This window comes from Triplophysa dalaica, chromosome 3, assembly GCF_015846415.1.
Source record: "Triplophysa dalaica isolate WHDGS20190420 chromosome 3, ASM1584641v1, whole genome shotgun sequence".
In the NCBI taxonomy this organism is placed as follows: domain Eukaryota; kingdom Metazoa; phylum Chordata; class Actinopteri; order Cypriniformes; family Nemacheilidae; genus Triplophysa; species Triplophysa dalaica.
In genome coordinates, this window is record NC_079544.1 from 5,097,868 (window position 1) to 5,113,567 (window position 15,700).

Sequence of the window (15,700 nt, forward strand, 5' to 3'; positions counted from 1 at the left end):
TGGCATCTAGAATGAGCTCATCAGCATTTTATTGTTTAAAGGCTGAACTTATATTTTACAGTTTGTCGATTAATACAATTATAAGCTTTGTATACGCACCCCTCAAAATCCCCACAGAGCCCCACCACATAACAAACCCCAATTTAACCCCTGGCTATTTACTTAAATGAAATATTCTCTCTGGTTTCACTTTTTCTTTTACTGATGGTAACGAAGTTACCAATTCAACTGTCATCCAATCATGCAACCTACACCAAAAAAAATAGTTTTCCATTGTTTTATATCAGACTTATGCTGGATTCACACGAGTGATGGAATTGTCGCATAGCAGCCACCTTTAAGCCGATGTGGCTGCCGCTGCCGTTCACAAAAAGATACTGCGCATGCCACAAAGAGCTGTGCATGTGGAAGTTGCGTGATTTTGGATGCACAAGCACCGCTTGCGCACTACCTCCGTGTTTTGGTGCATACGGCATGTTTCCCTTTGAAAATGAACAGGACAAATGCGACTGCCACGTACCGTGTGAATCCACCATTAGAATGACATATTTTATATTCCCTAACCTACCGAACCTAAACCTTACACAATCCTGTTGTGATCAGTAGATTTAAGTCAAATTTTGTACATTTATGAGTGCATTTGACATGATTCCTGACTAGTATAGCATACACACAAGCTTTCACTAGTATAGCATATACATATGAAAATATAAAAATGCAGGAATCGTGAAAGAGAGACTTTATGTTTTGGACACTACCGAACCAAAATCCTGATAAAAGCAAAATGGGATGTTTTTTTTTCATTTTACATTCCAGGCAGAACCTGTATGTGCAGCACGCCCATAAATCTCGGCATAGACTGAAACTACCTGACTGACACAATATAAAATGATTCAAATACATCTTGACTCGACAGACTTAATGTGTTCCATGCAGTGCTCAGACCAAAAAATAAATTTAATTTCAGCACGATGAGAGCAGACAACGTCCTCGCTTGAGAAACCTTCCTTCATCTCGGCACTAAATAAGACCGCAGTACCAACGCTAACCAGCAGAGGGCAATTTAGCTTCATCCAAGCTCAAAATGGTGGTTAGAAAGCATAGGCAGATAAAAAAATCTTTCTTGATCTTTAATTTCTTTAATACACTTTTTTTATTTGCTCTCTTTGGTGACTGCTGCTCTCTGCCAGATGCGATCCTGTTTTTATTGCCCTGTATTAATTAAGACATCCATTAGGTGGCTTACATCTGACACAAAGATATAAATCCCCTTGTTAATTTGGAAAGAAGAAACAGCGCCGCTCATTATGATTATGAAATAGCAGAGATCTGCCGGGTGGATGGACCTTTCTGAGACAATTGTGATCATCATCTCCAAACAATCGGACTGCAGTTTCTATTTAACCTTAATCTCTTATGTATCGCAAGCTTAACATGTCTCCCTAGTAATAATCAGATATTTAATCGTGATAATGAAGCTATATAATTCATACGATGGGTTTTTGTAGACATTACATTGAAATCACTATGGTACAGCAGTTGCAATGAAATATCGCAGCCTAATGATAGAAATCATCACTTTGCAATAATCAGATTTACTGTGCATGTAAACGTGTTATGGGTCTCATGGGTTTAATTCTTGAACATGTCAACCAGTGTATATGAAGGCGTATTTCCCGGAATATGGTACCAGTGTTTAAAGCAAAGCTCACACACAGCCTTGCTAAATGCCCTCATATGGACATTGCTTGTTATACAACTGCATGTGAAACCAATTACTGGACCAAAGGTTTCCCATGAGTTGTCTGGCAAGACCATTATAGATCCCCCATCACAAGTAACAATTGGCATCTTTTGGCTTCCACAACCCTGCGGTCCAGATGTTGAACACCGTGTACAAGATGACCTATCAGACCATATTACTTTTCCATTTTCCATTTGAATTCAGAGTTTGTGCTTCTTTACCAGATTATGACTTTTTGCGGCTGGCCTTGAAGTCAAGAGGTTTCTGAATGGCAGCTGTGCCATGAGTAGCACAGCCAAGCTCACAATGAAGTTATTGTTAAGATGGGGTCACAAAGTTGATGATTGAATTCTGAGCGAATGTTTGAGGCTGTTTCTGTGACATTTATGTAGTGTGCCTATGTCCACCTGGGTGAGCTTAAACTTGCAGCTGCTGTTATTTTTTCTAGGCGAGGTTTGTATATGTTTGACATCTTTGTTGAACAGACCAGCATTGCTGGTAACCAGAATATAGTACATTTTGATTTAGGTACTATCATTTCTAAAATGTGATGCATTTACGCTATGTCTCCACACGGCTTTATAACTATAGTTTAACTATGAAGTTTCCTTTAGGTGAACCAGCTAGATTCAAAAGAAAACCCTTACTCAAAGACAATAAAGCCACTGAGCTTACCAAATTTTCATTTCATCAGCAACTCTAGATGTATTTTGGCCATTTCATTTCAGTAACCATTGAATTCCAACCAAATCAAACCTCAGGAGTGACATAAAGTCATCCAACAGCAATGTGAAAGGAAAAAAACACGTTATTACACAAAATATTATTTTTACTTTTCCTAAATACTTGTAGAAATATAATTGAATTGCTTAAAATTGAATCTGAACTTGTTTTCTTTGTAGTATTTGAGGTCTAAAAAAATGAATGCAAATTGTATTAAATATTAACAATATTTTTATTTGCAATTGTTAGTAGTTCACAGAATAAAACAAAAATGATAATTTTACCTTTAAACACACCTCTGTAAATGGTAGATTCAGAAAAACGTAATTTAAAATAGTTTTTTTTTGTGGCTATTCCTATATACTGTATTAAGGTCAATAAATAAAATCATTTGATACATGTATTTGAAAAAATAGAATAATACAGTGTTAATATTGCAAATATTGTTATTATTGCAATATTACAAAATATTAAATAATACATACAATATTGCCACGTTTCATATATTGAAAATTTTGAAAGAGCACTTGGTTCCAATAGATGGAAATGTGATTTTTTTATTTAATATAGTGCATTATATTTTCCAGTACATTCCCATATATTTGTGTTTCATAAGGGAACGTTAAAGTACCAGCACTAAACCAGCATAGACCATCTTCCATCTTTGATTTCCATTTACAGTATGGATTTGGCAGATGCTTTCAGAGCATTTTACAGAAGATTCAAGATATACATTTTTTTAATCAGTACGTATTAAATCAGGAATTGCCTGGACATCCAGCGCTGTTGAGCAGCTAGTTTAGTGTTTTGGTCTTTCCAGTAAGAGACTCTGTTCAGACTTCACACATGCAGAACTTTTGTTTGTATTTTTGGTCATTTACATAGTGCTGATTGTCTCTTCTGTATTACTGCTGATTGGCAATCAACCCAATGTGACTCACCTTTCATGCAACATATTTAAAATTCAGTTACATTTTTTTAAAGTTAAATACAGTGTAGGTGTCTAGTCTGCCCCATTTGCTAAATTATGTTTTTAGGTTGTCCAGAAGGTCATGCCTAACATGGAAAGCAATGTTAAAGATGTTTATTTTGAAAAGCATTGTGGGTAATTTGTCTATGCGTAGTGTACTGTTACTTACCAGAAGTTTGCAAAGAAACTAAATTAAGGCGTAAACAAATTCTGGGTTGTTTCAACCCATGGTTGGATAAAATACATACAAACTCACCCGTTGGGTTTAAATTAACCTATACTTGCATGTCTTGACTCACAGTTGGGAACACTTTGTTTATATTTAACCAAATCATGGGCTGAAACAACACAGCATTTTCATACTGAATAAAACTTCCCGATCATTGTCTCAATGTTCACACATTCCCCATGAAATATTATTCTTTGAAAGAAAGGAAAATCATTTTTTAAAGCAGCAAAAAATTTGACTTTTTTACTGCCTATTTTTCAAAGGCATGTCTTCCATCAACTAGGCCAAGAAGAACTGGTTAAAATAAATGAGTGGTTGCGTAGAGCCTCCAGCTCTTTAATCTTAACTTTCAATACTGTCTTACATCTTACGTTTTAAGGAATCTTTTTTGCCCACAGAGGCAGCAGACTGGCAATGGAAATCCATTTCCACAGACCGGCGGTTAAACCAGTGAACTATGGATCAGTGTGAGCCAATCAGAGAGCTGGATGGTGTTGATAAGACACACTTCAAAGTATTAGCGGCCTTGATAAAAAGCCCAGCACACTTTACTCATCACTCTTCATTTAGAGCACTAAACCAAGCATCACAACAAGCACACACACACACACAAATAGTATATTCACTAACAGAGTGCCTACTGAATAAGCTTATATTGTAAATGATCAATATTATTTGTATTCTGACATATTTCCCCACTGTATAAAAGGCACAAATAAATATTTATATGTTATCATTTTAACAGAAGGTTTGGAATGGGCAGGACATATTGGCTGAATGGCCTATTGGCCTTAGTTATTTGAAAGCCGTGAATGGTCTGTTGACGATTATATTATTATCATGCTTGGAGGGCAACTGATTGAACGCATATCTGTAGTGCAAGACAAGCTTTTTTGGTAGTAGGTAATGCATATTAATGCATGTTAATACTTAATCGAGTCAACATAGGTGTATACGTATATATACAGTAGGTATACCCTCAGAGCTAACACAAAGACCAAAAGGAATCTTTAATGCAGTTTGAAAAGGTGCAAAAACTGAGTTTACGTTTGCCAAGCCCCAAGGTAAGATCTGTGTAGCAAAGGCTTCCACATTTACTTTGTAGTGGATGCAATAAAAACAAACTCTGAAGTCTCTGTGGACAAGATATTTGTGTCCCAGGGTCTCATTAATTCACGATGAGGAGTAATCCTAAAGTTCAGGGACTCCTTTAAAAACTCCTATTTTATAAAAGTGTGCTTTGGAGCAGAATGGTTATATACCATCTGTGACTGCACAGCCAAGACTCCACAAGCAAAACTAGACTGGAAGTTTTGAGCTTAGTTCTTTCTCCTTTTAATCAAAGTTAGAGAGAACGAGAGAGAGAGAGCAACTAGGTGATCATAAATTCGACAGCACATCCAAATACCAAGGACATATCTGTGCTCCACTCGTCTCCATTTAGTAGGAGATCGAAAGGGCTCTCGGTGGTTTTGCACATCAGTTGAAAGACAATGATCTCTGGTTAAAGGTGAGGACCTCTAACAAATGCTCCTCTAACCAACCAACTTTCCACTTCTCTGTGCACTTCAGAAGCACTAACAAGATCAACTGGGAATAGGGTGAAGTCAAAGAATCCATGGGGCAGAATCCATTTACTTTTTTGATGGGACTGACCTCTAGTCTTATCTTTAAGTCCTTATCTAGAACTGCCCTGAGCTTTTCTTTTGTTTTAAGCGGATGTAATGTTGCACTGGTCCACTGGTCTTTAGAGCAAAATAGTGTTGTGTCATCAGCTTTGTTTCTTATGAAACTTCACGAAGGGTACCGCGGCTGAATGATTGAATATCACGGCAAACAGAAGTGAGTGGAGATTTCTGATCTTGCATCCTTTTAAGCTGGAAGCTGGTGATGATCTCATGAACCTCTGGACCATAAGGTTGATTTAGATATTGTGAGCATGACAGACTTATATTAAGCTTTAGTTTAGCTCACAGAGCACTCGTTCAGAGGTCAATATCCAGACTGACATAAAATATTGGAATTGCAGTAAAATAAAATAAAAACAGAAAATAAAAACATAATAAGACAAATAAAATAAATACAAATTAAAAATTCTCCTTCATTGCTCACCTTAAAATATGAGGCAATGGGAATTCGATTTTCATTGCCAAAGGACTCATATAAATGTTCTGATACATTGAAAGAAATAGTTCAATAAGAAAATTCACTTTCAATCTCATGCCACCCCAGATGACTTTGTTACTTGAGTTGAGCGCAATTGAATAATTTTTATACTAGTAATTAAATAACCATGCAGCAAAGATGTGAGGTCGATTTGACATCACAACCTTTCAATGTGTCATCCAAATAAACACAACTTAAACAATAAATATTTTAAATAATTTTATTCATTTATTTTATGTGCTTTTTGGAGATATTGGTATCGAGTCATTTTTGCTACTTGATGATTGATGTTTTTGTTTGTGCTTTCTGGAGCTTTGATATGTTGGCTCCCATATAAGAAGGTAAGATGATGTCATTTTAGAAGAAAACATTTTTTTCGTGAAGATAACAAAGTAATTTAAATCTAGGATGGCATGATGGTGAGTAAATTATGAGACAATTAAGGTGAATTATTCCTTTAAAGGTGTATCCTCAACTATGAGAACTTTCGGCCAGGAACACAAAAGAAGATCGATTCAGGATCAAAACACGTTTAAACATACATAAACTTTTGACATTACATTTGAGACTCGCCAATGCTGAGGATAACATAGAGTGAATACATACAAGTCCATTGATGAGGCTGATGACGGGCAGGTGTGATGATAATGAACACGGAACAGGTGCGGGAGTCCTTGGGGAAAAGGTACCGACGAGACTGTGACAATACACAGTTCAACATTTGCAAGTAGGCCAATGCGTTTTCTGTTTTTACTAATATCTGTCCAGCTCAAGTATTATGGTGACCTCATTGTTGGATCTCACTGATATTTATATTGTAGGATTATAATACTCACCATCCCAATTTATAACCCCAAATAAAGACATTCATTCAGTAAAGATGACGTCTTCCCCTAGATTTTAATTGTTTTACAGCAGAGCATCCAAAGCTCATTCATCAGACCGCTGCACCACAGATAGCGCCGAGCACCTGGCCTGCCGAGGTGAAACTCCAGGGAGCTCCTCTGTGACATCTCAGGCCGAGAGAGCATCTCCACAAACTTTCGATCTTTTAATCATCTCTCTCTTTCTGTATTCTCTTTTTAATCTCAGAAACACATCTTCAGGCGCTGGTGAGGATCGTTTCTTTCCCAGGTTTCCTGATCTTTCTTTCCTCACTCTAAATCTTTCAGCCTCGGGCAGCAGTGGGCACTGCAGTGGTGGGCTGTTACCCTTTAACCTCGCTGTCACACAGGCCGTGTAATAGAAAAGAGAGGCTACGGGAGCGAGAGAAAAGCAGGGAAGAAAAATGCAGGGTCATGTAGGGTGAAGTGGGTGTACAATAGCTGTCATAAAAACTATTCTTGTGTCTTTTCGGTGCCCTGTAATTCAGTACAGTTTGTCCTAGCAATCTATATTTCATCTCTTCGTTTCAGAATTTTATGATGTTGAGTCGGCCCTACTATCAATAATGTATTGATCATCAAGTCAAGTATTATATGCTAAGTATCGTCTGTCTTCGAAAAGCCATTTTAGTGGTATCTCAGTAAATCTGGCACAAGCATATGAGGAGACTCTAGCAATAAAACTCACAAAGTATGGAGTGAATCAATCTTTAAATCTCTCTAGCTCTGTTTTTGCTTTTCTTTCAAGTTATTTGAAAACCCAGCTTGCAAATTAGTTTCTAAATCAGTCTATAGAGCCCTGCATTTCGGGCGAATTTTCATGTCATAGCTCACACTCGGATCGGGCCTGGAGTCTGTGTTAGGAAAATAAGTTTTATATGTAAAATACATCTTATCACCCATCACAACACGCATTTTACGCACACATAGGGTAACGCGTGATGCACGGACAGAGGTTCCAGCCATAGACGACATTCACTTCACGTGCAATGGAGAACATAAAGGGGAAAATCGGCAATGCCATGTTCTGTGGAGAAGTTGTGATTTTTCAGGTTTTATAAGGTTTTAAATTATATTTGTTTTATATTTATTTGTTCATTATGTGTTTGCCTAAACGTCGAGTCCTGATTGTAAACGTGAGGTGGAGTTGGGGATGGAGGAGGGTAATTTGCTTGTGAGAAACAGGACCAGCTGGTGATGGCTGAATGAATTTAAAACAGAAGCTGTGATAGCATCCTATGTTTGTGGGTAGATGTGGACCAGCGGACGCCATAGTCCATTTTCCGAAATCGTTCCACTAGACGGCCATGTTTGCAACATCTCTGGGCAGCTATTTAAGTCATAGCAAGTCCACAGTCCTATCTACTTATTATATTTCTAAAATTGCTGGCAAAAGTCACAATTAAGGAGCATATTTTTGATGAATAATTAAACATGACATGAATAATAACTTTGGTTTGCTAAGCTTAAATTGTGCTAAAAATAACCTTTTTTTCAAGATCGCCTCATCAACTGTCCTGCGCACAGGCTGGTAAATGCCTCACGAGAGCCCCGCCCAAGAGAATCGTCAGTCTTTACTGATTGATGATTGGCTCGTTTTACTGGAAGGCGGGACTTTCTTCGCTAGAGCGGCCATATTGAGCAGTGCATTCCTCGCCATATATTGAATTGGTAGTGGTGCATCTTGTTAATATTAATATATTTTCTGATGCGAGCTTGACACACTTGACCTGCCAGAACTAACGCTATACGCTTGATTTTTGGGATATGTCAACAATACACAATAGTGGGTACCCTTATATGACCACCAAAAGCTTCAGGGACCTATAAAAGCTAGACCACAAACACTCAATGCGAAAACTCATGAATAAGAAACCAAACTTCAATTATTTAGTTGTCTTCTTAGAAAAAAGCTTTCACGAAATCCAGTATAAACAAAAAGAGCGACTTTCCACTAAAATACCAATTAGCACGTTTCGCATAATTTTCTGCTGAGGCATCAGTCCAATATTTTCACTTCCTTCAGCTGATGAATATTCATAAGCTGTGTGGTCGACATTTCTCCCAAAACGCTCAAAAGTGATTAGGTGGCACACTTCAGTGTTTGAGGGTTGTGCTATGTAGGGCAAGAGTACAAGAATGGCTTAGCACTCCAGTCTCCAGAGAGCTCATTACCCATACCCGAAGAGCAGGACCTTTAACTGAGACACAGGAGATATTGAGACCTGTGTCGCATCTTGTCCTCACGGCGGTCCTCAAGCACCTGTCTAACATCCAGCATCTGCATTCTTTCCTACAATCATCTGTTGGACCCGTAGGTCACGAGCGTAGATCAGCACTAATTTGTGGAATGTAAATGCGAAATGTCACTGAAGGATATAAAATATATAAAAGTGTGAAAAACAGCCCGTTCTGGTTTTAGATCTTCATTTAATGCCATAATGGTGGCACGTCAGAGTCTGGCAGAATGAAGAATAATGGCGTTTTCAGGTAAGAAAGAAAACGCAGTCATTTAAGGCTATCCATCAGCAGGACTAACGTTTTTGTGAATAGCAAGGTGATGTCCTTCAGAAGAACGCAACATAGTCGATTCAACCAAGGATAACAATGGTGTTGGAGTTACTGGGCTGAAACAGTTGTGAGAAGGCCATTATTTATCTGACTTTGTCTAAGACACTAAACCTACCATATAAAAGACGAATGGCTTTGAATGCTTCGACAAATCTGTGGTCACATTTGAACGTTGGGCTGTTTTGTAGACCAGCTGTTGGAGTTTGCTTGTTATTGGTGGTATTTCTGATGGTCTTTCTAAGGGAACTGGTTGGACTTGTGGTTAAGATGAGTAAAACACCAAAGAACCAGGTTCCTATTTTAGTCAATAATCATTAACAGAATCATTTACACAAATTAAGAAAAATTGACACTTGTGCATTCATATTTATGCATTTTGCAAGAACTTACGCACATTCAAGGTATACATTTTATACAAGGCTTATGCAAACCTTTGCACTACTAATGCAATGCTCCACCAACAGAACTAAAACAGTGCAATAATTAATGTATATAGTTTGCATTATCTGGTCTTGGATGAAATTTGATGAGAAAACCTAAAATCAGTCAACTTTAATTTGATTAAACTAGTCTGGGTAACTAAAACTGTTAGAGGGCCAATGTATGCTTTCCATCTCACTGTATGCGATTAGAAAATATATACATAGATACATTTTGTCTACCTCCGACCAAAGACACCTCTGCGATGAACAGAAGTTATATTATAAACCCATGGCCCACCCACGGCTGTTTTTCACCTTGTTCTCATCACCTCATTTCATTGAGAGTAGTACAGCACAGACTGAGGCCGTTTCCTTGTCTTGTTGGATGACCTTTGTGCTTATTTCAAAGTTCCTCAAGAAATGCCAATGTGGATAACAATGCATTTGCTCATATTTAAAGCTCTGCTATTTCATAAATACACAAGGGCATGTGGTTGATGAGACAGCCGTAAGCATAGACAGAACTACAGCACCTCCACCAGCACACAATGCATCATCGCATTATCCCTGCATAACTGTTGTTTCACTATAAGTATGTGTTGTGTAACTTATGCACATACGCATTGATTGCCAACAAAACAGACATGTGACCGCTCCATCTATCAGTTTCAAACAAACTGCAAGTCCAGAGTTATATCCACCATTTATATAACATTCATCACTGAAATGCAGTGAACAAACAAACACAGCTTAACTTTGCGAATGCAGTGCTCTCTCTCTCTTGCTCCAACTGCTTGACGTGTGCTCATGCTCCTTCTTCTACTCTCTGTTTGACGCGTGGGTGTGCTCTTATCTCGCTCTAACTGGTTGACGCGTGGGCGTGCTTTTCCGGGAGGATTGTCCAATAAGGGACTAAGAAGTAGAGTAATTTCATGTTTCGAAAAATAAAACTTTCCGAAACCTATACGAACGCTGAGAACAGCGCATTTCACTTTTTGTTTTCTTACCTTTTAAATTTCATCCTTACTGACCTTGTAAATAAACATGGGCTCAGCTGCGTGCCGAGTGGAGCTGAAGTCTTTAAAAACTAGGCGAGGGTGCCCAGGAGCCTCCTGAGAATGGAGCAGCGTTGGCCTGTGTTCAGCTTTAGCCAGCCAGCAAACCTTCTCACATCTGCCTTTGCCCCTTTTTATTGGATGAACAGATGTGACTAGCCTCCCAGGGGCCGTGTCGAGATTTAGCTTGCCTGCTCCTGTCCAAATTCCTTCTAAAATATTCTCACAAACAAACTTTGGGTGCACTTGGCAAACGTTCTGTGTCCCTGTCTAGACAATGGATTATTATTTAAATTCAGTATCATCTTAAAAGTGTCCTGAACTGGCAGTTGTTATTATTTTATACTGTTGTACCAGGTCTTATGACATTTGCGTGGTTTTCAAAAACATCAAAATCCATAAGTAATAGGGTATTTTCTAGCTGGGCTTTGAGGCCATCTCCACAAACACTCTGTTTTATGGGTTTGCCGCATAGAAGACTTGGAAGTAAACGCCCACTGCTATGTTTGGATAGGAGTTTGCGTAGTACACTTAGTTGGAGCCTTTTGTGAATTTGGTTAGGTATCAGGATATATCAAGCGATCTCTAACAAAGCAATAGGGATGCATAGTAAAAATATGTTTTACTCGCATAAGATTGCTGAACCATTCCTGCCGGATCCAATATTGACTGCACAGCACTGCTTTATAATTTTAGTATATCTGTGAATCCAGTGCCTTGTTCAGAAAGGAATCCAAAGTGAAATTAAGTGTACAAATGCTCAATGTTTCACCCACATGAGCAGCAATGTACTTTAAAATAAACTTCAACCACACATTACTAAAACAGAATCCGAAGGAAGCGACTGTGTAATCAACAACCAGGCTCTTCACGATGATGCAAGTTTGTTGCTTGGTCGCTCTATATAAAAATAAGAGTGAAAGAAGTCCTCACTTTTGCACATATGACACGGGGCTAGCCGCTCTCGGGAGCCATTCGCTAAAGTGACAGAGTTGCCAGATCTTCACAGAAACAATAAGCAAATAAAGAAAAAAAAACCTTAAAATGTTAATTAGTTATATATTTTATAAGACCAAAAGTTCTTAAAAAATCAGCAACAGAGCATTTATAAGTGACGAGGCTTTTTGCAACAAGCAAACAACAAGCATAAAAGTGCTTATTATATAAAAGCAAACATGGCAACACAGCAAAGTAGCGCTATGTGATGTAGCCTTCCGAGCATAAACACATATCATATCAGCAGTTAAGTTTAAACTGACGGACAAAACAAATCTTTAGCCGAAAAACATGTCGCTATTGTTACCAGTTTGTCAATCATCCCAAATGCGGGAGTGTGTACTATGTGTGGCTAAAGTCATTCGCGAACCAGTAGGCGGGGCTAGAGAAGTAGTCGTTGATATTTTTCTGTGGAGGCGGTGTTCAACCTATCAATGACGTCATAGACAGGTGCATTCCAGAACCTGCCGTTCACTGGGCCTGGTGTCAATATCAGATATAATCTCAGTTATAAGGGTGTTTTCAGTTCTGACACATAAATGATGTTCGCATGAATACAATTACCTCTTACATAACAAAAGCTTGTGTAAAAATTGAGGTCTCAATTCACCGCCTCTTTAAATTACAATCCAATCACATGATGTTAAACAATGTACAACAGGATTTTTGGTCTTGATATTTCTTTGTGGGCGAGGCTTTACAGTGTTTGGCTGCAGAAAAAGACGCCAAGTGTTGTTGTTTTGGCCCACTTGCAGCTGGTTAAACCCAGAAAAGAGGATTTCCACACCTTGTTGCTTTTATCGTTTAAAGCATGCAGGTAATTTAACCAACAACAATCGCAAGGCCAGCTGCTATCTTCACAATAATAACCTAAAAACAATCTAAACACGCATATTAAATATTGTTCAACAATGCATATTTCGAAGCTTACCTTTGCTGATATCTTGGTACTCCAACCACAGCTGGCGTTGGACTTGCTTGTTGGGGTACCATATGGTACAGGACTCCTCAAACCCATACACTGCCTCCTGGATGAAATGGTTGCCAAACTCTTTTAAAATGGATACAAAGTCACTCCGCAGCGTGGCCCCATCCAGCGAGTGAACCGCTGAACTGAAAGCTGAAAAGAAGGGGAAGGAGAAGGAAGGAGATGTCATTTAGTTTCGCAAAGGTGGGAGGTTTCAGAGTATAATATAAAATTTTACATCCCATTTCACGACTCAGTAAAGAAGATGGAAGACGGCATAATAGACCAAACGGGTGGGAAAAGATTCGAAATATGTCGAGAAGTGAATATTTCAAGCTTTATTATCAAACGCTCATTTTCGGTTACACTTTACCTCATTGCACAGTTAGAATAACAAAGCATGTTGCAAGAACGTGGCAAGGCAAAACATAATCTGTCAGTGCTCGGTGTTAAACTCAGTCTAGGGAAAGACGAAAAACGATAAACAACAACAGGCCCTGCAGAGATCTTGGGCTCTTTTGTGTAGGCTGATGTTTGACCTTCTAAAATCTGGTTTAGTTGGGTTTTTTCTCCATCATAAAATGAAGTGCATGCTTTTAGTCACAGAATTTAAATTGCCAAACACTTCTAATAAATATGAAGTAAGTGTTTGCAAGCACTTTGCACACAAGACCTCTGAAATATTTGCTAGGTAACACGATTCAGTGGTTTGGATGGTGGCAACGAATCACACCCATCTAATAAAAACACATATTAATCTGAGTATTCGAAGAATGCTTAAAGGAATGACACAATTTTTAAATGCCGTGTGCATTTTTAAATGCATTAGCAAACAAGAACCAGCAATGAGCATTATACATCCCAGATGAAATTAAGAGACCATTTCAAAATTATTTTTAGTTTATCTGAATGTACAGTACTATTTAAAGGTATGTGATTGGGTAAAATTATCATTTTTGTTTTATTCTATGAACTACTAACAATATTTCTCCCAACTTCAAATAAAATATTGTTTCTAACATGAAAACTGGAGAACCAGATCAAAATAACATAATAGATGCTCTGTATTTTTTCAACTGAAATACTGTAAAGAAAACTTGTTCATATTCATGTTTATGTAATAAAACAGTAATATTTGTACGTTAATAGGAGAAAATGTACTTTTGTATGTGATACCCTTGGTTTTTATCACAGCTTTCATTCAACTTGATATTAATTTTGAACCCTGGTTCTGGCATTGCAACCCATGTGTCATTATTCTTTATGCAAATGTTGCCAATTTATTTTAAGCAATAGCAGTTTTTTATACGTTTTAAGGGAGACGTGACTGAAAAGTTTGAGAACCCCAGCATTATGACTAAACATCATTAGCATCACTTCACTTCCTCTCATTCCCTTCAGGTCCTGGTCTGTACTTCACCTCAAAAGCCAAGACGCAGAAAAGACAGGGAAAAGTGGTAAAACATGAACATTTGAATTGAAAATGTAAAAGTTTTCACTCCTCACTCAGATGAAAAATGAACACTTTTAATGGTAATGGGATGAAAGGAACTGGTGCAAGGATGAAAATGAATTTTAAAGGCCATTCAAGCCACTTATTAATAGGGAGTAGGCCTATTACTTTTAGAACTGAATTTGGGATCCGACATCCACTCATCAAATATACAACATTCATTAAACAAATGAAGCGAATGAGCTTGTAGTGCAAATGCATTGCCATTGTCCCTTTATCTGTAAGTAAGGGGATTTTTTGTTCCTAATATTATTTTGGAATTTAATAGCCCTTATTGGACAAGACAATGGAGTACAAACAGGTAGTGACCGTGGAGGAGGGCAGTAAATGGAATTGGCGTTCAGGACTTGAACTCCATTAACACTGCAGTGATTTTTTAAGCACCACCTACATGGCTTAAACGATAAAAATGTAAATAACAACACAACACACTCTGGCCGTAGCCTGTTAACTGTCACCCGTTCCGTATACGGAAAACCTAAGTTTGCGTCAATATTGTGCATGTAATTTCTAAGCGAATCATGACAAACTATATATCATTGGAAAGGTCTAAGACTCTAGTAAACAGATTTCTTTTGTGTTTTTTAAATAATTTATGAAGAGAGAGTAATTGATTCTTTTTTATAAAAAGTGGGCTATGATTTTTTGTTATCCTTTTGCGACCTGTAATTTTTTATGTATTTTTTAATCAAAGAAAAACATAAACGTTTTTTTTTTTTTACAATAAACCTACATCATACCTTAAACAAAATTGTATGTGTGTGATTTTTTTAGCAATAATCAGCTACTTTTCAAACGAGACCAACCGTAAGTCTGTATTCCAAAGAATTCATGAGTTACCGCCATTTTAGTTCCAACATGCGTTTTCATGTGTAGGCTCAAAAAGGGCTCAGTCTCCAACAGTTGGAGATGTGTTTCCTAAACACACTTACTATCTTAAAACGACAAAGCTCTGAGAACCACCACTTTCACATCAGGCAGACGGGAGTGAGTTTTTACTACCCTGTGCATTGTTTCTTATATGTTATTATCCCTCATTTTCTGTACAATAGTCTTTTACTTTAGATTTGCATATTTTGGAATCTTTTAGACTGTATATCTTATTATATTTGTATTGTCAATGTGTTGAATGTCTGAACTCGACGCTTCCAACACCAAAGAAAAGTCTTTATGTGTGCAAGCACATTTGACAATAAAGCTATTCTGATTCTGATCTGTTCTAGCGCAGGGAGAGCTTCACTTGAGATTGCTCCGATCCACCAGAACAAAAAAGGTGCAGCCAGCTAGCCTTTCAAACCACCGTCACAAATGTTTGATCAACGAAAGGGGTAAAAAGTGTGCCTGTTTTACCTTGAGAGAGGGTCCATTGATTAAGCTTCACATGGTACATAATAGACCGCAGTTTCCAGTGCTGAACCAGGGGATAGCCAGTGACCTCACTGTAGTTTACCATACCTACA

The 15,700-nt window shown here is 37.9% G+C and overlaps 1 protein-coding gene across 6 annotated transcripts in view; it reads right to left on the reverse strand.

Annotated features, from left to right (window-relative positions):
• Positions 1-15,700, reverse strand: part of astn1 (astrotactin 1) — a 214,977-nt gene that overhangs the window by 66,095 nt on the left and 133,182 nt on the right. For all 6 annotated transcript variants that reach the window (XM_056742685.1, XM_056742684.1, XM_056742686.1 and 3 more), the window contains 2 exons: positions 15,591-15,695; positions 12,692-12,880 (listed from right to left, as the gene is read on the reverse strand). In XM_056742685.1, coding sequence (XP_056598663.1) covers positions 12,692-12,880; positions 15,591-15,695 — 294 coding nt within the window. The remainder of the gene's footprint in view (positions 1-12,691; positions 12,881-15,590; positions 15,696-15,700) is intronic.